General features: G+C 35.2%; 1 protein-coding gene across 1 annotated transcript in view; it reads right to left on the reverse strand.

The window, feature by feature from the left end:
* The window catches only part of LOC18433183 (Tic22-like family protein), a 34,692-nt gene extending 22,257 nt beyond the window's left edge, over positions 1-12,435 (reverse strand). The window contains exons 1-2 of the mRNA XM_006843273.4: positions 11,813-12,435; positions 1,573-1,667 (exon numbers count right to left, since the gene is read on the reverse strand). Of these exons, the coding sequence (XP_006843336.2) occupies positions 1,573-1,667; positions 11,813-12,243 (526 nt within the window). The 5' untranslated portion in view covers positions 12,244-12,435. The remainder of the gene's footprint in view (positions 1-1,572; positions 1,668-11,812) is intronic.
* Between the last annotated feature and the right edge of the window lie 8,034 nt (positions 12,436-20,469).

Below are 20,469 nucleotides of genomic sequence, written 5' to 3' on the forward strand. Positions count from 1 at the left end.
GGGAAGCATAAAAAAATAGAAAAGGGTAGAGCAAGCAAGACTCCTAGGGCCTCATTTGCACATGCTAGTAAGAGGGAGGTAGAAGAAGAGGAGGAAGAGGCAGATTCAGAAAAAATATAGGACGAGCGTTATATTGAAGAGGGAGATGACTCTAATGATGATGGCCTCAATTCTAATGCATATAATGAAGTTGACCCTATTCCTTCTGATGATGATGACTGAAGACTGTTGGTGTTGAGTGACTGTTGACAGTTGTGTTAAGTGTTGACTATTGTGTCCTAGAAAGTATATTTTCTGAATTTTTGTATATTTTATTTTTCTTATTTTTAGTTTTTACTTTCTCGTTTCTAGTTCTACTATCTAACTTTTGTGTGTACAATCTATAGTGTATCATACTAACAGTGTATGCTTGTATGGTTTTACTGTTTTAACATGAATGAAAATATGGATTATGGTCTTATGGATTATCAAAATTCTCTTCTCGACTTCTATCTTCTTTTTTTAACTAGGATTATGGTCTTATGGATTATCAAAATTCTTATGGATTATGGTCTTATGGATTATCAAAATTCTTATGGATTAATCGTTATCAGTCATCAGTCACTCACCAGGTTTTTTTTTTTTTTTCCAACTGCGCCGCCCAGGCGCCAACCTAGGCGATGGGCGGCCTGGACCCCCATTGCCGCCTAGCACTTTTTGAAATTGTCAACCAATGCAATTTGCATTCAACTTCTTGAGTAAATTCTTCAGTAATGGATACGTATGTTCAATGATTGTAGCACTTTCTCTATCTTTTCTCTTCCCATTATACCTAAAAGGGCTCAGGATATTGGTCTATAGCTACATGGAACCTCTCTGCCTATGAACAAGAAAGGGTTTGTGAGGGATGATTAAGAGCAGAGAGAGGGGACAAAGGGCGTTGCAACAGATGACAATGGAGAGAAGAGGAAAGTCATGCAGGCGTATGGCACCTGCATCAAAGTTCTTAATTACTATGAGGGAACCAATCGTTTCGGTCTCGAAATTTTGAAATAAAGCTCTATCCACCACTCGACTTAACAAACGGTGGATACGGCTGAGGGAGCAGGTTTATATTATGCTCCCACAAGAGCATATGCCCTTATTTCTAAAAAGAAAAACCACTAATTTCATATACAAATCCAACAATAGCTTTTTAAATATCTTAGAGTTAATTCTCCTTTCTTAACAATACCCAGGTTTGCTCTAAGGAGATATGAGAATTAATCTAAAAGTAGCCAAGGTAATTATTAACATTGCAGTAGAATAAGCTGGTAAGAAAGGAACAAAAGGGAAACATAATCATACAGAGAACCTCTTAACAGCCAGTAATCATCATCTTTTCAATCTATCCAGCACCAGAATAAGCTCCTAGAGAGACTTGTATAAGTCTCTTGTAAGCACTGAGAGTTGCACACACACACACACACATATTCTCTATTTAAGTGCACTGAGAGTTGCATACACACACGCACACAGATATATATATATAAAGAGAGAGATACATACACACACACACAACATACATCCTAAACTTGATAGTCAATGTAATACCTGCGTCACCCAAATCCATGAAAAAGCGAAAAACAGGACCATTCCTCTCATTTTTCATAAGCATACTCAACCCCTTTTTTATCCAATCTGGGACTCTGCATTGTAAAAGCAACTAATGTAAACACATGGAGAGAAAATGGAGGGAGCAGACAGAATATTAACCCAGCTGATTGATATTAAAACAATATCCTTCAATATCACACTAATATCCATGCATGAGACCACAACTATCTCAACCATGGAAAAGTAAAATACATACTGTAAAGGGAAAGTATACCAGATGCATGGTGGTATACAGCTTACAAACAGTATGCTGCATACATCATGGTACACAATCCCAATATATAAATCATCATTGTATGATAGACCAGTTAGAGAGTGGCTTTTTATTATTAATAACAAAAATTGTAGGTTTTTATCAAAAACCCAAAAGAGATTATTAATTGATCAGCCTACACTTTTAAAAATATTCGAGACAAAAACGTTCAGTGTCAAGGATTTTTGAGATCAAGGTTTCCATCAAGGGTTTGCATGAGCTAAAAAGATTTGCAATTTCTTCACAAAGTTGGGTCGGTCTTTGATTGATTTGAATCCCAAGCCTATTCTTAGGTCTTTGATCCAGCCCTAATCTTTATTTTCTCAAAAAATAAAAAAAAAACCAAAAAAAAAAAAAACACACACACACACACAGATCTTACATTTTGATACATTTAAATTTTCCGATTTACTCTTCATCCAAATTTTTCAAGAGCTAGGATCTCCTAGATCTGAACTCGAAACCCAATAATAGTTCGGAGGATTTGATTTGAGTTGCTTGGGGAACCTTTGGTGTGAATTTGACGCATCAATTCGCCCCACCCCCTAAGATTTGGGGATCAGCCTCAAGATTCGGAATTTTTAGGTAGATACGATATGATTTCATTTTTATTTCAAATATTTGATTTATTTTTTACAAGTATTACTCAATCTAGTAATAGTTGTTGTTGCATTTTTGTTGTGGTTTATCAAATGAAATAAGTAACATTCTATTTTTTCCCCCAATTTTCTTGCACTCAAAGATTTTTATAACCTATAGCGAGTCTGATTCTAGTATTTATGATATTTTTTTTTTTTTTTGATAATAAATGTTAAAGTTTTTTTAAAATATGATGATACTAATTATATTGCTTTAATGCATTTTTCGATGCACCTGACATAGTGCTCTCTCTCCAAAAATTCAATAATTCAATTTTTAAATTTTTTTTGATGTGTAGAAAAGGATTATTTATTTATCCATTAGCTCAATATTGCTGATGGTTCAGCTAATGGTTATCTTTTTTCAATTCAATGATATCGAATACATTTTTCATGAGTTTTTGATGCACCAAGCATGCTTTAAATGTATTGAACATGGTACTATCTCTCCAGAAGTACCATATTTCAATTTTTTCATGTTTTGATACATAAAAGATATTCATCATCATCATCTGAGCCTTATCCCAACTATTTGGGGCCGACTGCACAAATCTTGTTACACCATTTCACTCTATCAAGGGTCATACCCTCAATCAGACAATAGGTCACCATATCTCTTCTCACTACTTTTACCCATGTCGTTTTGGGCCTTGCCCTTACCCTTTTAGAGCCTTCCACTTTAACCAAACCAGCCTTCCTAATTGGTATTCTTATAGGTCGACGATATGCATGCCCAAGCCACTTATGTCTTTCCCTCATCTTATCGCCTATTGGAGCCACCCCTAAGTTCTCTTGGATCTATTCATTCTGAATTCTATCTTTTCTTGTCATGCAACTCATCCATCTCAACATCCTCATCTCAGCTACACTCATTCTATGGATATGTTGTTTCTTGACCACCCAACATTTCATCCCATAAAGCATGGCTGGTCTTATAACTGTCCTATGATTCTTCCTTTTAATATTCATTAGTATGTCGTTATCACATAAAACTCAGGAAGCACAACTTCACTTCGCTCAACCAACTCTAATTGTATGTGCGACATCTTCCTCAATCTCTCCATTCTCATGGATTATTGACCCCAAATATCAAAAATAAAAAATATCCTCGCATTGCTTAAATGCCTCTTGGAAAATATCTTGATGCATACAAAAATATTTGAATGTGTAAAAGGACAGTTTTATTCAGAAAATTCAAATTTTGTCATATTTGGATGTAAACTTGAATATATACATATCTTGGTTGGGTGTTAAGCCTTCAACATACTAGTTTTTGTAGGTTTAAGAGATATCGCAAGAGGATTCGACAATTGCATAATGGGGTAAACCCACGGGAGAAGAGCAAGGGGTGGGTAAGGTGTGGACAGTGTGGGAAGGAGATTACAAGCAGTGTAAATTGTGTAAACATAACCTCGCCAAAATTTAAGGTGTTGCATGACATACAAAGGTGCCTAGGCTAACTAGGGAGTAAATGCAAAGAGCTATTGATGTAGCAAAAGGAAAAAAGGTGCAGACACAAAGGACACATAGGAGATTGGTAGTGAGTTACAGATACCCAATTTGGAATTGGCAAATTTCCTTAATTCCTAAAACCCTAAATTCCCAAAAACACGTAAATGTGAACCATAAGAACCATACTAGCCTAGTACATCACAGCCTGCAATCTTGCCAGCCCAGATTGATCCAAACAAGTAGACAAACCTATGGAAATCTAAGAAAACCTGAATTGGACACCCAAAAACATGTAAATATTGAACCAGATTGCCACCCGAGGCCTTGGAAGAGTGTCCGGCTTGATCTTGTAAAGAACTAGGATTGGCTTAGTCCAACGACACAAGGCACATAGTCAAGTCCAAAGGGTCTGACAACGAATATCCCGTTGTCAGTATTTTCCAGGACTAAATGAATTATCACCTTATGTTGACTTTCTAGAAGGTTCTGGACTCTGTTTTTTATTTGACTCAATCAAAACCCAATGAAGCTTAATCCTAATACATGTAGAGCCTAAAGATAGACCTACAACTCCCAATCACAATTGGATTAATGCCTAACCAAAAGCATCTATAAAGCTCCCTGACCTCCCATATATCACATCTAAATATCCTAGAATTTCCTTAGAAATTAGAGAAAAACCACTAGATAGAGCAAAACCCTAAAAACCCTAGAACTAGAGTCTAGAAAACCCCATAAAACCTAGGTGACCTAACCTTAAGCCAATTATCTACAATCCTAATTATCTATCTTCAAAAACCCTAATGTTAGGAAGATATTGCTTTAAGCACCAAAATTAGTGACTCCGCACAAAACTAAAAGTTGGGTTCTTCTTATCTTTATCAATGATGTCTTTCATGAGGAGGCTCATAATGTGTGCTAAGCATCCAGACCAAAAAATATGGGGATGGCGGCGTTCGGTAATTGTTCCTGCACCTCTGCAATTTGCAACATTATCATTAACCACTTGAACGACATTGTAGGTTCCAATAGAGTCTATCGCCTTCAAAAGAATATCAGCGATGTTTTGACTAGTCATCTCAATGGAAAAGCAATCATGCCCCTTGAGGAACATTGCCTTCCCACCCCCCTCCGAAACTATTAGCACATTGATCAAAGACTCATTTTTTTCGTTGCTCCATCTATCTGATACAAATGAAACTCCATAAGTTGTCCAATCATTCCTTAAGGGAGCCAGTGCCCTCGCGATTCTGCTTCTCTCCTTACCCAACAAAGATGTCCTAATGTTATCATATTTAGGAGGGACGTAGCCTTTTGGCCCATTATTAACAGCATATACTATTTTATGAAATGTAGGGCCATTGGTGACATTGAATGGGATGCTGTGCGCATAGAAAAAGCGTCATGAGCACTGAACATATGAGAAAGTTTTTCTTTTTCTATGGATCGTGGTTTCGTGAGGAATGAGGAGGTATCCGGAGAGAACAAAGTTTTTGGCTTCTTTGCCCTCTCATACAACCAAACTACCTCTTCCTCTTCTTGCTTCAAAGCCTCCCTTTCTTCCTTTGACACTTTAGAACACTTTGCAATTCCTTGAGACGCCTGCCCCGGGGACATATCCAATAAATGGGCCCGCACACGAACATAGAGCCAGTATATGGAGCTTTTCTGCAATTGAAATTGCAGATCCACTTCAAATCAAAAGCCACATTGTCTATTACAGGGTTTTCAAACTCGTCCCCCAACCCTGCCATAATAATTTATCATAAAATATCATTTTTTTTCGATGTAAAAATTTGTGTAAAAATATATCTCACTTGAACTCAAAAATACTTTTGGATGTAGTTCTTAATCTCTCTCTCTCTTCTTCTTCTCTACTACACACATGCTCTCTTACTGAGAAGAATAGAACCACATATCTCTCTCTCTCATCTTCTCTAATGTGCATGCCCTCTCTCAATAAGAAATAGTGAAATACAAAACCATCTCCATATATCTCTCTCGCACGCCCTCTCTCAATAAGAAATACAAAATGTCTCTAATGCGCACACGCTCTCTCTAAGAAATACAGAGCATCTCCCTCTACTTCTCACTAACAATTTCAGTTCTCTCTTCCAATTCCTACACCTATCTCTCTTGACTCTCTCCCTAACAATTTCAATTCTCTCTTTCCCTCTAAAATTTCAATTTTCTCTCTCTATCTCTCTAACAATTTCAGTTCTCTCACTCCCAATTCCTACACCTCTCTCTCCTGACTATCTCTCTCTCTAACAATTTCAGTTCCCTCTCTCTCTAAAAATTTCAGTTCTATCTTTCTCTATGTCTCTAACAATTTCAGTTCTCACACCCAATTCCTACACCTCTCTCTCTCCTGGCTATTTCTCTCTCTAACAATTTCAGTTCTCTCTTTCTCTCTAAAGATTTCAGTTCTCTCTTTCTATATCTCTAACAATTTCAATTCTCTCACTCCCAATTCCTACACCTCTCTCTCTCCTTAATATCGCTCTCTAACAATTTCAGTTCTCTTTCTTCCTCTCCTGACTCTCTCTAACAATTAGAGCTCCCTCTCTCTCTTTTACAATTTTAATTCTCTCTCCCAATTCCTACACCGCTCTCTCTCCTGACTCTCTCTCTAACAATTGCAGTTCTCTCTCTCCCAATTCCTACACCTCTTTCTCCTGACTCTCTGTCTCTCTCTAACAATTTCAGTTCTCTATCCCAATTCCTACACCTCTCTCTCTCTCTCCTGACTCTATCTCTAACTATTTCACATCTCTCTCTTTTTCTCTACGAGGCCCATCGACCCAAGAGTGAGAGAGAGATTGTCCCTATGAGAGAGAGATTGTCCCTATGAAAGAGAGTGAGAGAGAGATTGTCCCTGCAAGAGAGAGAGAGGGAGGGAGTGACAGGGGAAGCCAAGTAGACAACACAAATAGAAAGAGAGAGAGAGAGAGAGGTGGGGCGTGCCACCCATGGAGGGACTTGAGGGCCCCACGCTTCTCGGTTGTGCTATATGCCCAGGTATCATAGGGTTTTACAACTCAACTCGGCCTATATTGTTAAGCTTTGTTTGAGTCTCAACATAAGAATTTTTAACTTCAGTCCCTCTAGACCATACTACTTGGAGTTCATTGTTCCACTATCATAAATTGATTACCTTCTCTCGTAAGGCCTTTAAATGGCCACAAAAACCCAACAAACCACCACAACTTCGTGTAATACAGCCAAAAAATTTGAAAAAGTTCGTATGAAATTGACTCAAGCAATAGAGAAATACGTATTGCTATAGCTGTCGAGATATAAACAAGCAAGAGCATCAATGTTCCAACTTGATATAGGAAGAGAAACTAATTCGGAAACAGGCATATCTCTTCCCGCATTTTCTTCCCTCACGCTATGAGCCACCACGCCATAGTAAGCACAATAGAGGCCAGGTTCAAGAATATAAGAGCATGACTCGCATGGATAAAAAGCAAGGAACTCCCTTGAGAAAAGGGTAAAGCAACCATAAAGATTAAAGTTGTATTTATGTATATATCAAAAGATTGATTTGGAAGCCCGTAACACACACTTGCCCATGGTAAGGTTACTGGGCTTTGGATTTTTGGGAAAAGTCCAAAAAAAAAGATAGAGAGAGAAGATAAAGGAGAACAGAGCAGTCCATAAGAACATATCCAAGAGAGATTCCAAGATGCCACCAACATCAAAAAAATATGGGCCTAGGAAACATGTGTCATCCAAAACAACCACCAAAAAATACAGAACACTACGACCCATCAACCCCAAAAAATGATGACCCAAAGTTACCATGGACTATGGGTCGACAGCGGAGCACGTAATCATGTCATCAGTAGGAACAAGGTCATCCATAAGCAAAATGATCGAGCGTCGTTAGCCAAAATCAGTGGATAGGTCATGATGCACAGAGAGAAGCTACTGCAACTCTGCTTCTAGCATGTTGACTTGATCCTTCATAGTCCTTCGCACATCCTCCAAGACCTCGTTGACCCATTTTGAGCTCGCAACTTCCTCTTGCAAGTTTGAGTTATAAGTCAACAAGGACTCATTGAAGAAGACGGCCTCGTGTGACCTCTCTGCATTAGATAGCTCTATTCCTACATTAAACATGAATAAAAAAGCCTCACGAGCAACAGATTGCTCTGCTGCTCTCCTGTTAAATGAAATACCACCCGTGAAGTGTAGTCTCGAATGTGTACAATGGCCTTATACATCTTAGCATCAGGAAAATCATATTTTTCTCATTCTCAAGTTGTAGAAGATGCTTATATGAAACAAGACCCGAATCAGCTCCACATTAATGGGGGGCAGCTTAAGGAGGGTCTTGAAGGTTAATTGAGGACTGATTGGCAATACTTCATGGTGCATGGATGTCTTAATGAACTATGTTTTATGTTGCATGGATGATGTTTTAATCCTACAATGTGGTGTTATGGTGCATGGATGTTGTAATGCTACGATTTGCTGATATGTAGTACTCTATGGGTTATGCTATTTGTTCATGTCATTCTATGGAAGATGCCACACACTTTTGCTGATCACAAACTGCTTTGTAAATGGTTTGTTGTTAGTTTATGGAAGATGACCTATTTGTTCCTGTTGTTCTATGACAGATGCTCTTTACTTGTGCCGATCACAAATTGTTTCCTAAATGGTTTGATGTTGTTCTATGGAAGATGGTATTTACTTTTGCCAATTTACAAACTAATTTCTAAATAGTTTGTTGTTGTTCTATGGAAGATGCTAAAAAAATTTACACGATCACTGACTGTTTTCTAAATGGCTTGTTGTTGTTCTATGGAAAATGGTATTTACTTTTGCCGATCACAAACTGTTTTCTAAATAGATGCTTTTAATTCATGTTTTAGCCTTGCATACTACAGTTGATCATTTCATTATGGTTTAGTGACATTAGAATGGATGAGGAATGGTTTTCTTTTCTATTTTTAAATTTTGCATAAGGCCTTCCTCCCACGAAGTATTATAGGTATTAAATGGCCACCAGTCAGTCCTCGATTAACCTTCCGGCCCATCCTCAAGCTGTCCCCCGACAATGTGGAGCTGACCTGGGTCTTGTTTCATATAAGCACCTTCCACAACTTGATACTAAGAAAAACAATGCCCCTGCACCATATTATGTGATAACGGAATATGATTTTTCTAATATTAGGATGTACGAGGCCACTGTACACATTTGGGACCACACTTTCATGGGTGGTATGTCATTCAGCAAGAGAACAGCAGAGCAATCAGCTGCCCGTGAGGCTGTTTTATTCATGTCTAATGTAGGAATAGAGCTATCTACTGAGAAGAGGTTGTGTGAGGACCTCCTCTTCAATAAGTCCATGTTAACTCATAAGTCGGACTTACAAGAGGAACTTACGAGCTCAAAATGGGTCAATGAGCTCTAGGAGTATGGGTAAAGGACTATGAAGGATCAAGTCGACAGGCTAGAAGCTGAATTCCTATCCATTGATTTTAGCTAGCACCGCCAAGTATTTTTGCCTATAAATGCCCTCGTTCCTACTGATGACAAGATCACGGGCAATGATGTCGACCCATAATCCATGGTAATTTTGGGTCAGCATTTTTTGGGGTTGATGGGTCGTAGTGTTAGGTATTTTTTGGTGGTTGTTTTGGATGATTCACGTTTCTTAGGCCCATCTTTTTTTGATGTGGGTGGCGTCTTGGCATCTCTCTTGGACATGTTCTTGTGGACTGCTCTCTTTTCCTTTATATTCTCCCTCTATCTTTTTTTTGGGACTTTCCCCAAAAATCCAAAGCCCAATACCCTTGCCATGGGCAAGTCTGTTATGGGCAAGGTCGGCTTCGTGCTTATAGGTGGTGAGGAACCAGAGCCAGCAGCAGCACCAAGGGAATCCAATCGGCTTCAAAGGTCTGCAATTGAAGGAGTTGATTGCGGAGCGAATACTAGAGTAAATTATGCCGGGTGTGAGCGCTCATAATCAATCTCTTGATATATACGTAAATACAACTTTAATCTCTATGGTTGCTTAGTACTGCTTGTTTCGAACGAGACGGAGGGTGTGGGCCAATACTCTTTAGGTCTTTCACTCTAAGAAATCTACTTCTAATTGGCCTACCAAACCCCAACCCAATCCCGCCCTAATAAGTGCGTCTCAAACTGACCCCTTAAGCCCAAATATCACTAGAAGGCCCTAAAGTCCCTATGGGATCGACAATCAAGGATAAGGTAAAGAGGGCAAAGGGGCCTAAGAGCAAGTGAGCTTGCAAGCTCTTGTTTGGATAATGATATGGCCACATAATCCAGACAACAATAAATAAGCGCAAGAAAATTTTGACAATAGAATCGTAATAACAACAATTTCCCTCTACATTTTCATTTTCATCATGTCTGCCCATTTTTATGCCTATTTACTAGAGGCACCAGAAAGCTTATAGTTTCAAACTCGTAACCAAACTTATTTCCCTGTTGATTCACATAATCCAGCCAAGCCCGTCACAAATTCATTGCTTAATAAACATGACCATTGTGCCAATCGTTTAACCTTTTTTCATTTTATATATTCCCAATTCTGCCAAAAACCTAATCTCAAAAAAATTCCACCAGAAACCTGTCATATCCACTTCTATCTCTTTCTAAGCTTCAACCTCTATATTTTCATCTCTTCAGCCTCTAGATTGTCCTTGAGGAAGTTGTAAAAATCTTGTTGCCTGGCATCACAAGCAGCTCCATGCATAATTTCACATTAATGACATTGGAACACTAACGTATTGAGGTAGCATTAAACCTGCATAATATCATCACGGCTATATCTTCTCACGTCAACCATATACTTAAGATCTTAGAACTAGAGCTACTCTCATATATCCACTTGAGCTGAATGTGAAGTTATCATCTAAGCTTGGCAGATAGGTTCAGGACATGCGTGTCACTAACAATTTGTGGGCAGTCTTCTCTACATGATTATTTCTCGCCCAAAAGTTATGCATGTTTTTTTTTTATAAATAAAACATGTTGTCCATGTGAGTAGACAATTCTGACATCTCCGCATAAACTAAATTCTTTGTCAATTCAGGGCCTGTGAATAGACAATTAATGGCAGCTCCGCAGAAACTAAATTATTTGGCAATTCGGGGCATTATTTGAACTTTTAAAGTACAAAATCTACACAAAGCGTTTGGCTTATTATTTTCCTCCACTGCCTATCTCTGGCAAACTAACTTAGAGGATACCTAGATTCTACGAGCTGGAACGCCAAATATTCAGCAATCATGACTCCATTAATGTTCTCGTGGTAAAACAATTATTTCATGGGGGAAATGTGAAGCAAGAGGTGGTAACTAAGTTTTTGTGTTATGTTACAACATCAAGCCAAAAATTGTTAGTTCATATCATGTTTTGTGCAAACAACTATGGAGCAACTTCAATTGTCTAATAATTTCTTCTTTAATTAAAGGCCATCATGAACAATAAAACAAGCCATTGACTAATTTTGGCCACAAGAACATCAGAAGAAAAACTCTATTTACCGATTTCTTTTTTCATTTCCATAGTTCTCTTTCACCAATTTTTACTTGCCATATCAAGTTGAAAGAAGCTGTAAGGGTTCATGTTATCGAAAAATAAAGGACTTCATGTTATTAGTTTGATGTCCTTGAGGGAATTTCAATCAGTTTGATGCTAATATTCTTGCTTATAAGGAATGCAATCTTTCCAACAAGATGTAAGAGGCAATGCAAACCTAAGGGTTGCACAAGTGACAAAATCAAAATACGCTCAATAAAGCAAATTAATCCCCAGCAAAAAGGGTAAGCATCACAAAATATTTACCTCGCTGAGAATGGGATTTCAACACGAGAACTAACAGCCATGAGGCCTGTACCAGAAGGGTCACACATGCTGAATACTTGCCCGACAAAGGCTGGACCTCCCTTCAAATTCGAGGCTAGCCCATCAATCCTCACGTTAGAGGGAAACCCACTTGACATCCTCTTCACTGAAGAAGAAGGAGAGGCTAACTCATTGTTCTGATAGCTCGAAGACACAAGAGAAGAGGACGAGAAGGGCGAAGACATGGCCATGGCTCCATCTGCGAAGATGATGGATTCTCCACTACTTTTGGTGGAACTGAAAATCTCTTTGGGCTTTGGCTTGTTTATGTTGAGAGGGAAAGTAGAAAAGAGCTTGAAAGGAAGGGATTGGAGAAATGTAGCCATGGAATCTTGAGATTTCTGAAACGGCGACTCCGGTCCAGAAGCCATCAGAGCAAGAAGAAGAAGAAGAAGATTTTATCTCTCTCTTTCTTTTTAAGCTAATTGTGATTGCGAGAAGGCAGGTGAACAATCTCTTCACCCGCTGATTTTTCTAAATCGCGCGAGAGGGCATGAAAATATGTTTGGTTCCATTTTCTGAAGGAAACGGGGTGATGGTATTCAAAACCATTGGATTTAAATTAGGAAAAAATTTATACCCGGTATCTTAAAAATCCATTGGGAAAGCAATCACTTGAGGGGTATGCGGTTGCTTAGTTGGGTTTTAATCAAAGGCACTCTCGAGGGACATTTTTGGGGGCGCATCTCTCTTTTGGCAATTTATTAGGGGGACTTGTTTTTTTAGGTAAATTAAAATACATAAAACCTTCTTTCACAAAGAATAAGAAAATGAGAGAAAAAGCTATCCTTCGGGTGGGTTTGTTTTTCTGAGAAATATATTCTAAAAAGTTGAATATTTTGTTTGAAATGTCTAAAAAATTATGGATATTATGTTTGATAACCTCTTAGAATATTAAAAAACCCATAGATACTATGTTTGATAACATATATACACTATATTATATATAACATAATATAATATATTATATATATTATATATAATGTAATATAATATATTTATATATTATATATAATATATAGTATAATATAAGATAATTAAACATTATATATAATATAATAATATAAATATTATATATAATACAAATATAATATAATATAAGATATTTATATACTGAATAATGATCTTATAGAACCTTTCTCTACCCATGTATGTAGGATTCCAAAGGATCACTATTAAAATTGATACGGATCTCTATAAAACTTATTACATGGGTGTGGGACTTGACTTTTCTATAGATCCATGCCAAATTTAATGATGATCCCTTGGGGTCCTACACACATGGGTGGGGGAGGGTCCTATAGGATCATTTCTCTTATCTTAAAATCTATTTTCATATCTAATTATAAAATTTAAACTCCAAAAATAGTTAAAATCAAAGAGATCTATAAACATATGAAAATCTTTAAAATGGACGGTCTAGATAATATGTTGCAAGATGCACTATTTTTTAGATTAAAATTTTATTTTTTTTTATATTCATACATCTTGATATTGAGATGAACAAATGAAAGATTTTTCATCATTAAAACAACCTTTCCGAAAGATTTTTGAGGTGCATATGCAATTCTACATTTTAAGGTTGCAACCTTACGTAAATTTTTCCTATCTATAATAGAAGTAGAATCTTTGATTTATAAGTTCTCGGTTGGTGTGGTGGTGGTCGGGTTGTCCATGCTAGGGGATTTGAACTCCCAACAAAGCCAAAGTTCATGCAAGCATGCTAACCAAAAAGACACCTTAGCATATCTAATTTATATTTGAGCTCTTATTATAATAAACAACGTCATTTTTTTTAGAAAGGGATTATAAATATTTGGAACCCGTATAAATATTCGATTATTCAAAATAAAAAATTATTAATTTTGGTATTTGAAAAACATAAAATTGTAAAATTTGTGGTTTCGAAAAACTAAAACTTTAGAGATTTCGGTTTTTGAAAAATCAAACATAGGTAGTTCAGTCTTTTTTAAAAAAACACATTATGAAGTTGAAAAAACAGACATATCTGTAATAAAAGAAGCTAAAAGGTACTTTTGTAATAACAATAAATATAATGAATATTTATATAATTTTTTCAAAAAAATTATATAAAGTTGCAACCTTAAAAATATAGAAATAATGATACACCTAAAAAATCCATCAGAAAAAGGTTGTTTTAATGCTAAAAAAACCTCTAATTGATCACCTCAACATCGACATGTATGAATATGAAAATAAATAAAAAAATATTTTGAGTCCTATATATGGTGCATTTTGCAACACATTATCTTGACCGTTCATTTTCAAAATTTTCATATATTTATATATCTACTTGATTTTAACTATTTTTTTAGTTTAAAATATTATAATTAGATATGAAAATAGATTTTTAGATAATCCTAATAAATTTTTACACCAAAATTACATGTTATGATAAAATTTGGAGGTGTGCCTTAATTGAATTGTTTAAGGTTGCAACCTTATACAAACCACAACCATTACTTTAAGGTTTTGGAGTTCACTTTAAATCATCACGGATACTTACAAAAAAATTGAGTTTCTAGACATTCCGGAAACTTACGCAAGAGTCTTATGCAAATATTGAAATTTAAAATAATGCTTACATAAGTTAAATTTTACAGGAAAACTTTCTATACTTCCCCGCCATATACCTTTTATATATTTCCCCTCCTATCCGGCCACCCAGGTTAAATGGTTGGTTGAGGTTCCTTGTCTCAAAATATCACAAGTGAGCACCGATTGTGTGATCTAGATATGATGTCTCATAGTATTTTTCTTTTAAATTTTTCTACGAATCATATGAAGATGAAATTTGGTATTGTCATCGTCTCAATGGGGAAAATATTAAAGAATATTTTTAAAAAATAAAATGAGCAAAATGCCCTTAAAACTTTCAGGGGTATTTTGGTTATTTTATTTTATGGATAGTATTTTGTATATTTTTAGCAGGTGCAAGTTTAGGAGAGGAGTGGATACCCTAAATGTAGCATCAAAATGTTTTATAGAAAAAACTAAAGGATAAAATAATGTATAAATGTGACATTGTGATTGGGGCAATATCAGCCAGCCATTCAAATCTGATAGTTGGGAGATGGGGAAATATACAAAATATATATAGCAGAGAAATATATAAAGTTTTTCCATATTTTATGATTAAGTATTTTCCTTTATATCCCAATTTGCATTTTTTCAAAGTTAGAAAGCAGTTTGGACATTGGATCTCAAAACTACTTTCTTTTTTTTTCCCTTTTTTTATAACTTGGATGTGGACATCTAACATCTAAATGCTCTTTCACCGAAAAAACGATAAACGTGCACAATTCAGACATCCATTGCCTAAATAGCCTAAATTTGTCCCTTTTTAGCCCAAAAGAGCGGCTTAAATTATTGGATGTATGATATGCTTGTATTGCTCAAAAAAAAAAAAAAAAAAGAAGTCTAAGAGGTCCAATTTTGATTAGATGATTGAGAGTCCTAACTTTTTATATTAGATTAAGCTCAAATTTTGGACAACCATACCTCTCACCAAGGCCAATGGAGAGCAATTGAGAAGCAAATTCAAAGTTGGGGGTGAATCAAGCCGTGAAAGTAACCTCTGTAGTGGCCCAACTCTCCAAGACCAAAAGCACAACCCGACCTAATTGTTTGAAGCCCTGTCAAAATCTTTATGGTCTCTTGGTCAAGCTAGTTTTAGGCATGAAGCCCTAAAATTTGCACAATGATGGTTAACTGATGGTAAAAAAAAAATGGGGATGTTTTGGAACCAGAGAAGATTCAAACTCACCATACCACACTCAAAACTTGGCTAGGAAATTGTCAAATAAGCCAAGATTTCAACTTGGTCAAAACTTTGATTGTTTCCCGCCTTTAACCATTTGAAACATATCCTTATGTTGATTCTAGGGTTTTTAGACCCTAAAACCAATCAAATAAGTCCCAATTGACTGTTGATTAAGGTTTCAATGGGCAAGTGTAAGTAAGCATGTGGCTGGGTGCATCCTCGTTGAGAATGTATCCAATCTTCCTCTTCCATGAGATGTAATTTGACCCATTAAACTCTTCGAACTTACGAAACTCGGCCATGAACTTATTGGAAACCACAACGGTCATAACCAAAAAAACATATAGAAAACAAAAAAGAATAACAAGCAACAAAAACACAAGCATTGATATCATTGAGAGCAACTATAGTGGGACTTGCTGAATTTCAAAAGTTTTCTTTACAGTTTTTACAAATAGCTACAACCCCACTTACTGGTGGTGTTACATAATTCCACCATCATGATAGCACAATAAAGCATGGAAAGGAAACAAGAGTAGCCCATAATTTATTGCGATCATATTCCCAAAACAACCATTAAAGAAAAAAACATCAATAAGAGTACATATCAAGAAAGTTGCCTAGGATCACCTCCAAAGGCTCTATACATCCTACATGATCTCCTTAGATCAATGACACACCAATCATAAGGCAAAGTCCTATTCCTCCACCTTGATTAGGAAGAAAAATAAAAGGAGAAGTGAACTCACACCCTATTCTCTAGCGGTTTCTCTCTTATTAGGCTTTATTTTTATCTTTTAGGGTCTCTCTCAAGTGACTATGCCTAGGGTCTCAGCTTCTCTCTTCTTCTTTTTTTTTCTCATGTAACTTCCCTAGAGCCTTGCTTTTCTTTTTCAAGTTGAGTTTAGGTGAAATTTAGAGCCGGAATCTCATGTTTTTTACATAAAGGGCAAAATGGGATCAATGTCCATTTAAAATTACTTATCTAAGGTATAAAAAGAAATTGATTTTGCCTTTGATTAGAAATAGGAAATCTATAGGGCGAGACAGGCTTTTAATCTCAGTCATTCGTTCTACAACCAGCCACCATGACGTAAGAATGAAAATCACACCACCATGGGTATTTTTTCTTTCATCATCATCATAATCATCATCATTATATCATTTTCCCAATTAATTGAGGTCGGCTATACGAATCTCGGTTCGTCATTCTGCCTATTAAAAGTCATACACTCAATGACGTCATAAGTCCTCATATCCTGTTGAACTACTTCCATCCACGGCCCTATTGAGCCTACCCCTTGCCCTTTTCAGTTTTTCTACTTAACTAACTCACACCTCCTAACAGGTGTTGTACTTGGTCGGCACCACACATGGCCAACCCACCTAAGTCTACTCTCTCTCATCTTATCGCCTACTAGTGCCACACCTAAATTCTCTCGAATGAATTCATTTTGAATTCTATCATTTATTGTCTTGTCACTCATCTATCTCAACATCCTCATCTCTGTTATACTCATTTTATAGATTTTTTTTTTTTTGTCCGCCTAACATTCCACCTTATAAAGCAAAGCTGGTCTCACAGTTGTCCTATACAACTTACCCTTCAGCTTCATTAGTAAGCGGCAACCACATAAAATTCTTGTTGCACATCTCCACTTCCCCCACCAAACTCTAATTTTATGTGCAACACTTCATCAATCTATCTATTTTCATGGATTATCAACCCAATATATTGAAAGTGTCATCAATCTTAACTACTTCATCATTTCTAATCCTATTATTACTAAACTTGCATTCCATAAATTCTGTCTTAGTCATGCTAATTTTAAAACTTTTGGAAGCGTCCCTTCAAAATTCTAGCTTTGTGTTGACGTTGTTTCGAGTCTCTTCACTCAAAATTATATCATCTACAAACAACATACACCAATGTACATCATCATGTATGTCCCTAATTAAGTCACCCATAATTAAGACAAAGTGGTACGGGCTCAATGCTGACATTTGATGTAGACATATTGTCACAAAAAACTCACTCATCTCTCTACTAGTTAGTGCTCCATAAGTTTCTTTTAAATTTTCAAATATAATTCATTTCCAATGTTCAAATACAATTCATTTCCGAATCCCAAAAAAGGGTTCACAATAGGTTTCCTAATACCACTAGAATTCATAATATCTCTCCAAAGAAGTTATAAATATTTGATATTAGGAAAACATAAATACATAAAAGAAAATTGTTTCATGAGTCAGAATGCGCAAGAACCTACTAACTTACAAACATCCATCCTAAAGGTAGATGTTATCTAAAGTGTATTGTCTATAAATAAGATATGGACGGTGCAAAAAAAATACTAAAAAATTATATTTTTTATTTTAAAAATTTGTTTTTCGTTTCATATTTATGATCCTCCTGGCCTAGATGATGAATCTACAAAAACAATATTAAAAAAAAATCATTAAAAATGAATTTTAGTGGGAGACCACATATATACATATAAGTCAGCGACTCATAGAAACCCCATCGATACAAGAAACACCCATTCCAAGACTCCTAAGATATAAAACACCCTTGTTTTAATTGGACCATTACTTTAGTTTTACACTAGAAATCCCATGCCTTGTGGGCTCATGTGACACTTTTGGGATCCATGTGGCCACATATGTACTACATGTATGGCTCACATATGTCCAATGTGTGGCGATATCATATAGCCCATATGTTTATCTTTTTCACTTATTGTAAAGAATGTTGGGCTCCTCCAATTAGAGCCCTCTCACATGAATATGGACGAGCGCAGTAGAACGTAGATATATGGGACACAAAAATATGCTAAAGTCGATATGTGTGTATGAGTGGTAAAACATGCAAATAAAATAAATAAGAAACAAAACTTACTAGCACCAAGATTTATGTGGTTCACCTTTTCAAGCTACGTCTACGGGATAAAGATACAAATCCGCTATTAACTTAATGGTTACAATAGTCTTCTTATAAACAAGCTTGATTTGGCTTCCTAATTTCTTTTAGAGACTTTCTCTCTCTAGGTTTTTATCCTATGAGATTCGCTCTCTCAAAGACTTTCCTTCTCTCTAGGAATTATATCTTCCTTAGGCTATTCTCTCTCTACGAGATACTATGATAAACCCACACAAATACTATATTTATCTCTTTTTTTTTCTATTTTCTCTCTATAAATAAATGATTTAAGAAGATGATCATTGACTCTCTTTCATCATATTCTTCTCTCTAAGAAGAAAGATAACTATATCTCTCTTTTTCTTTTATGTCAGAGAATAATAACTCTCTCTTTTTCTTCTCTCTAAGGGCATGTTTATTTTTTTGGATAGTATTATTTAAGAAATAAATCTTTATGATTTTCAAAATGTTCCGCGTTTGACGTGCGGATTCCATCAAAAAGTAATCTTTCAATAAAGTTCCCAATCCTTTGCTAAAAATTGAATGATTAAGCTCTTAGGGGGAAGGTTACGAACTTAATCATTCAAAACATTTTTGTTGATCATTATTCATAATAGATATTACAAATACATAATATTAATATTAATACTATGATATGATATAATATAATATTGCTATAACATAGTATTATATAATATAATATTGTTATAACATAGTAATATATAATATAATATTATAAGATTACGTCTAATATATATATTATATTATATTAATATTTATTTTATTAATATAACTTATATTATAAAGTATATATTGATTATATATTATATGCTATTATATATGGGAAAAGGTTATATAGAGCCGAGGCTCTAAACAATCACATTAGAGCCTACCACAAAAATTTTGCTAGACAAGATTATTTTGATGCCCAAAAGTCCTCAAATTGATCATCTCGACATCAAGATGCATGGATATGAGAAAAATTTTGATTTTAAGTTACGGAAATAATGTATTTTGTAATGCATTTTTTGACCGTCAATTTTCAAGATTTTTATAGATCTATTAATTTACACCATTTTTGAAGCCTTAAACTATATATATATAGAGATGAAAATATATTTTAAGGTTATTACAAAGATTTCTAGTGTTGAAACTACATTTCTCGATACTATTTAAAGGTTGGCTCCAATTTGATTGTTTAGAGCCTAGGCTTTATACAAATTGCACCCATTATATATTATATATAATATATAAATGTAATGCATATTTTTATTATATTAAATATATATCATATATCATATTTATATTATTATATTATATAATACATGAATATCTTATATTATACTAAATATTATATTATATATAATATATAATAGAAATGATCTTATAGGACCTTCTCCCACCCATGTGTGTAGGACCCCAAAAGATCACCATTATATTTAATACGGATCTATAGAAAAGTCAAGTCCCACACCAATGTAATAACTTTTTTAGAGATCCATGTCAACTTTAATGGTGATCCTTTAGGATCCTAGGTGGAGAGAGGGGTCCTATAGGATCATTACTCTTAAAATAATACTAAGAGTTTTTTACAACAAAATTACATGTTATGATAAAATTTGGATGTGCACCTTAATTGGATTGTTTAAGGTTGCAACATTATAAAAACCGCACCTATTATAGATAAATTCAAAGATTCTACTTGTATTATAGATAGATTCTGCTTGTATTAGATATTCGATTTTTTAAAAACAATTTTTTTTAAAGATTTAAGTTTTTCAAAAACTGAAAATGGGTAATTTTATCTTTTTAAAAAAATTGTTATGAGGTTTAAAAAACGAGTATATATGCAATATCACAAACTAAAAGGTATTTTTGTTATAATGCTAAATA

Source organism: Amborella trichopoda, chromosome 1 (genome assembly GCF_054954075.1).
Source record: "Amborella trichopoda isolate Santa Cruz 75 chromosome 1, AtrichopodaSantaCruz75HAP2 v2.0, whole genome shotgun sequence".
NCBI classification, from domain to species: domain Eukaryota; kingdom Viridiplantae; phylum Streptophyta; class Magnoliopsida; order Amborellales; family Amborellaceae; genus Amborella; species Amborella trichopoda.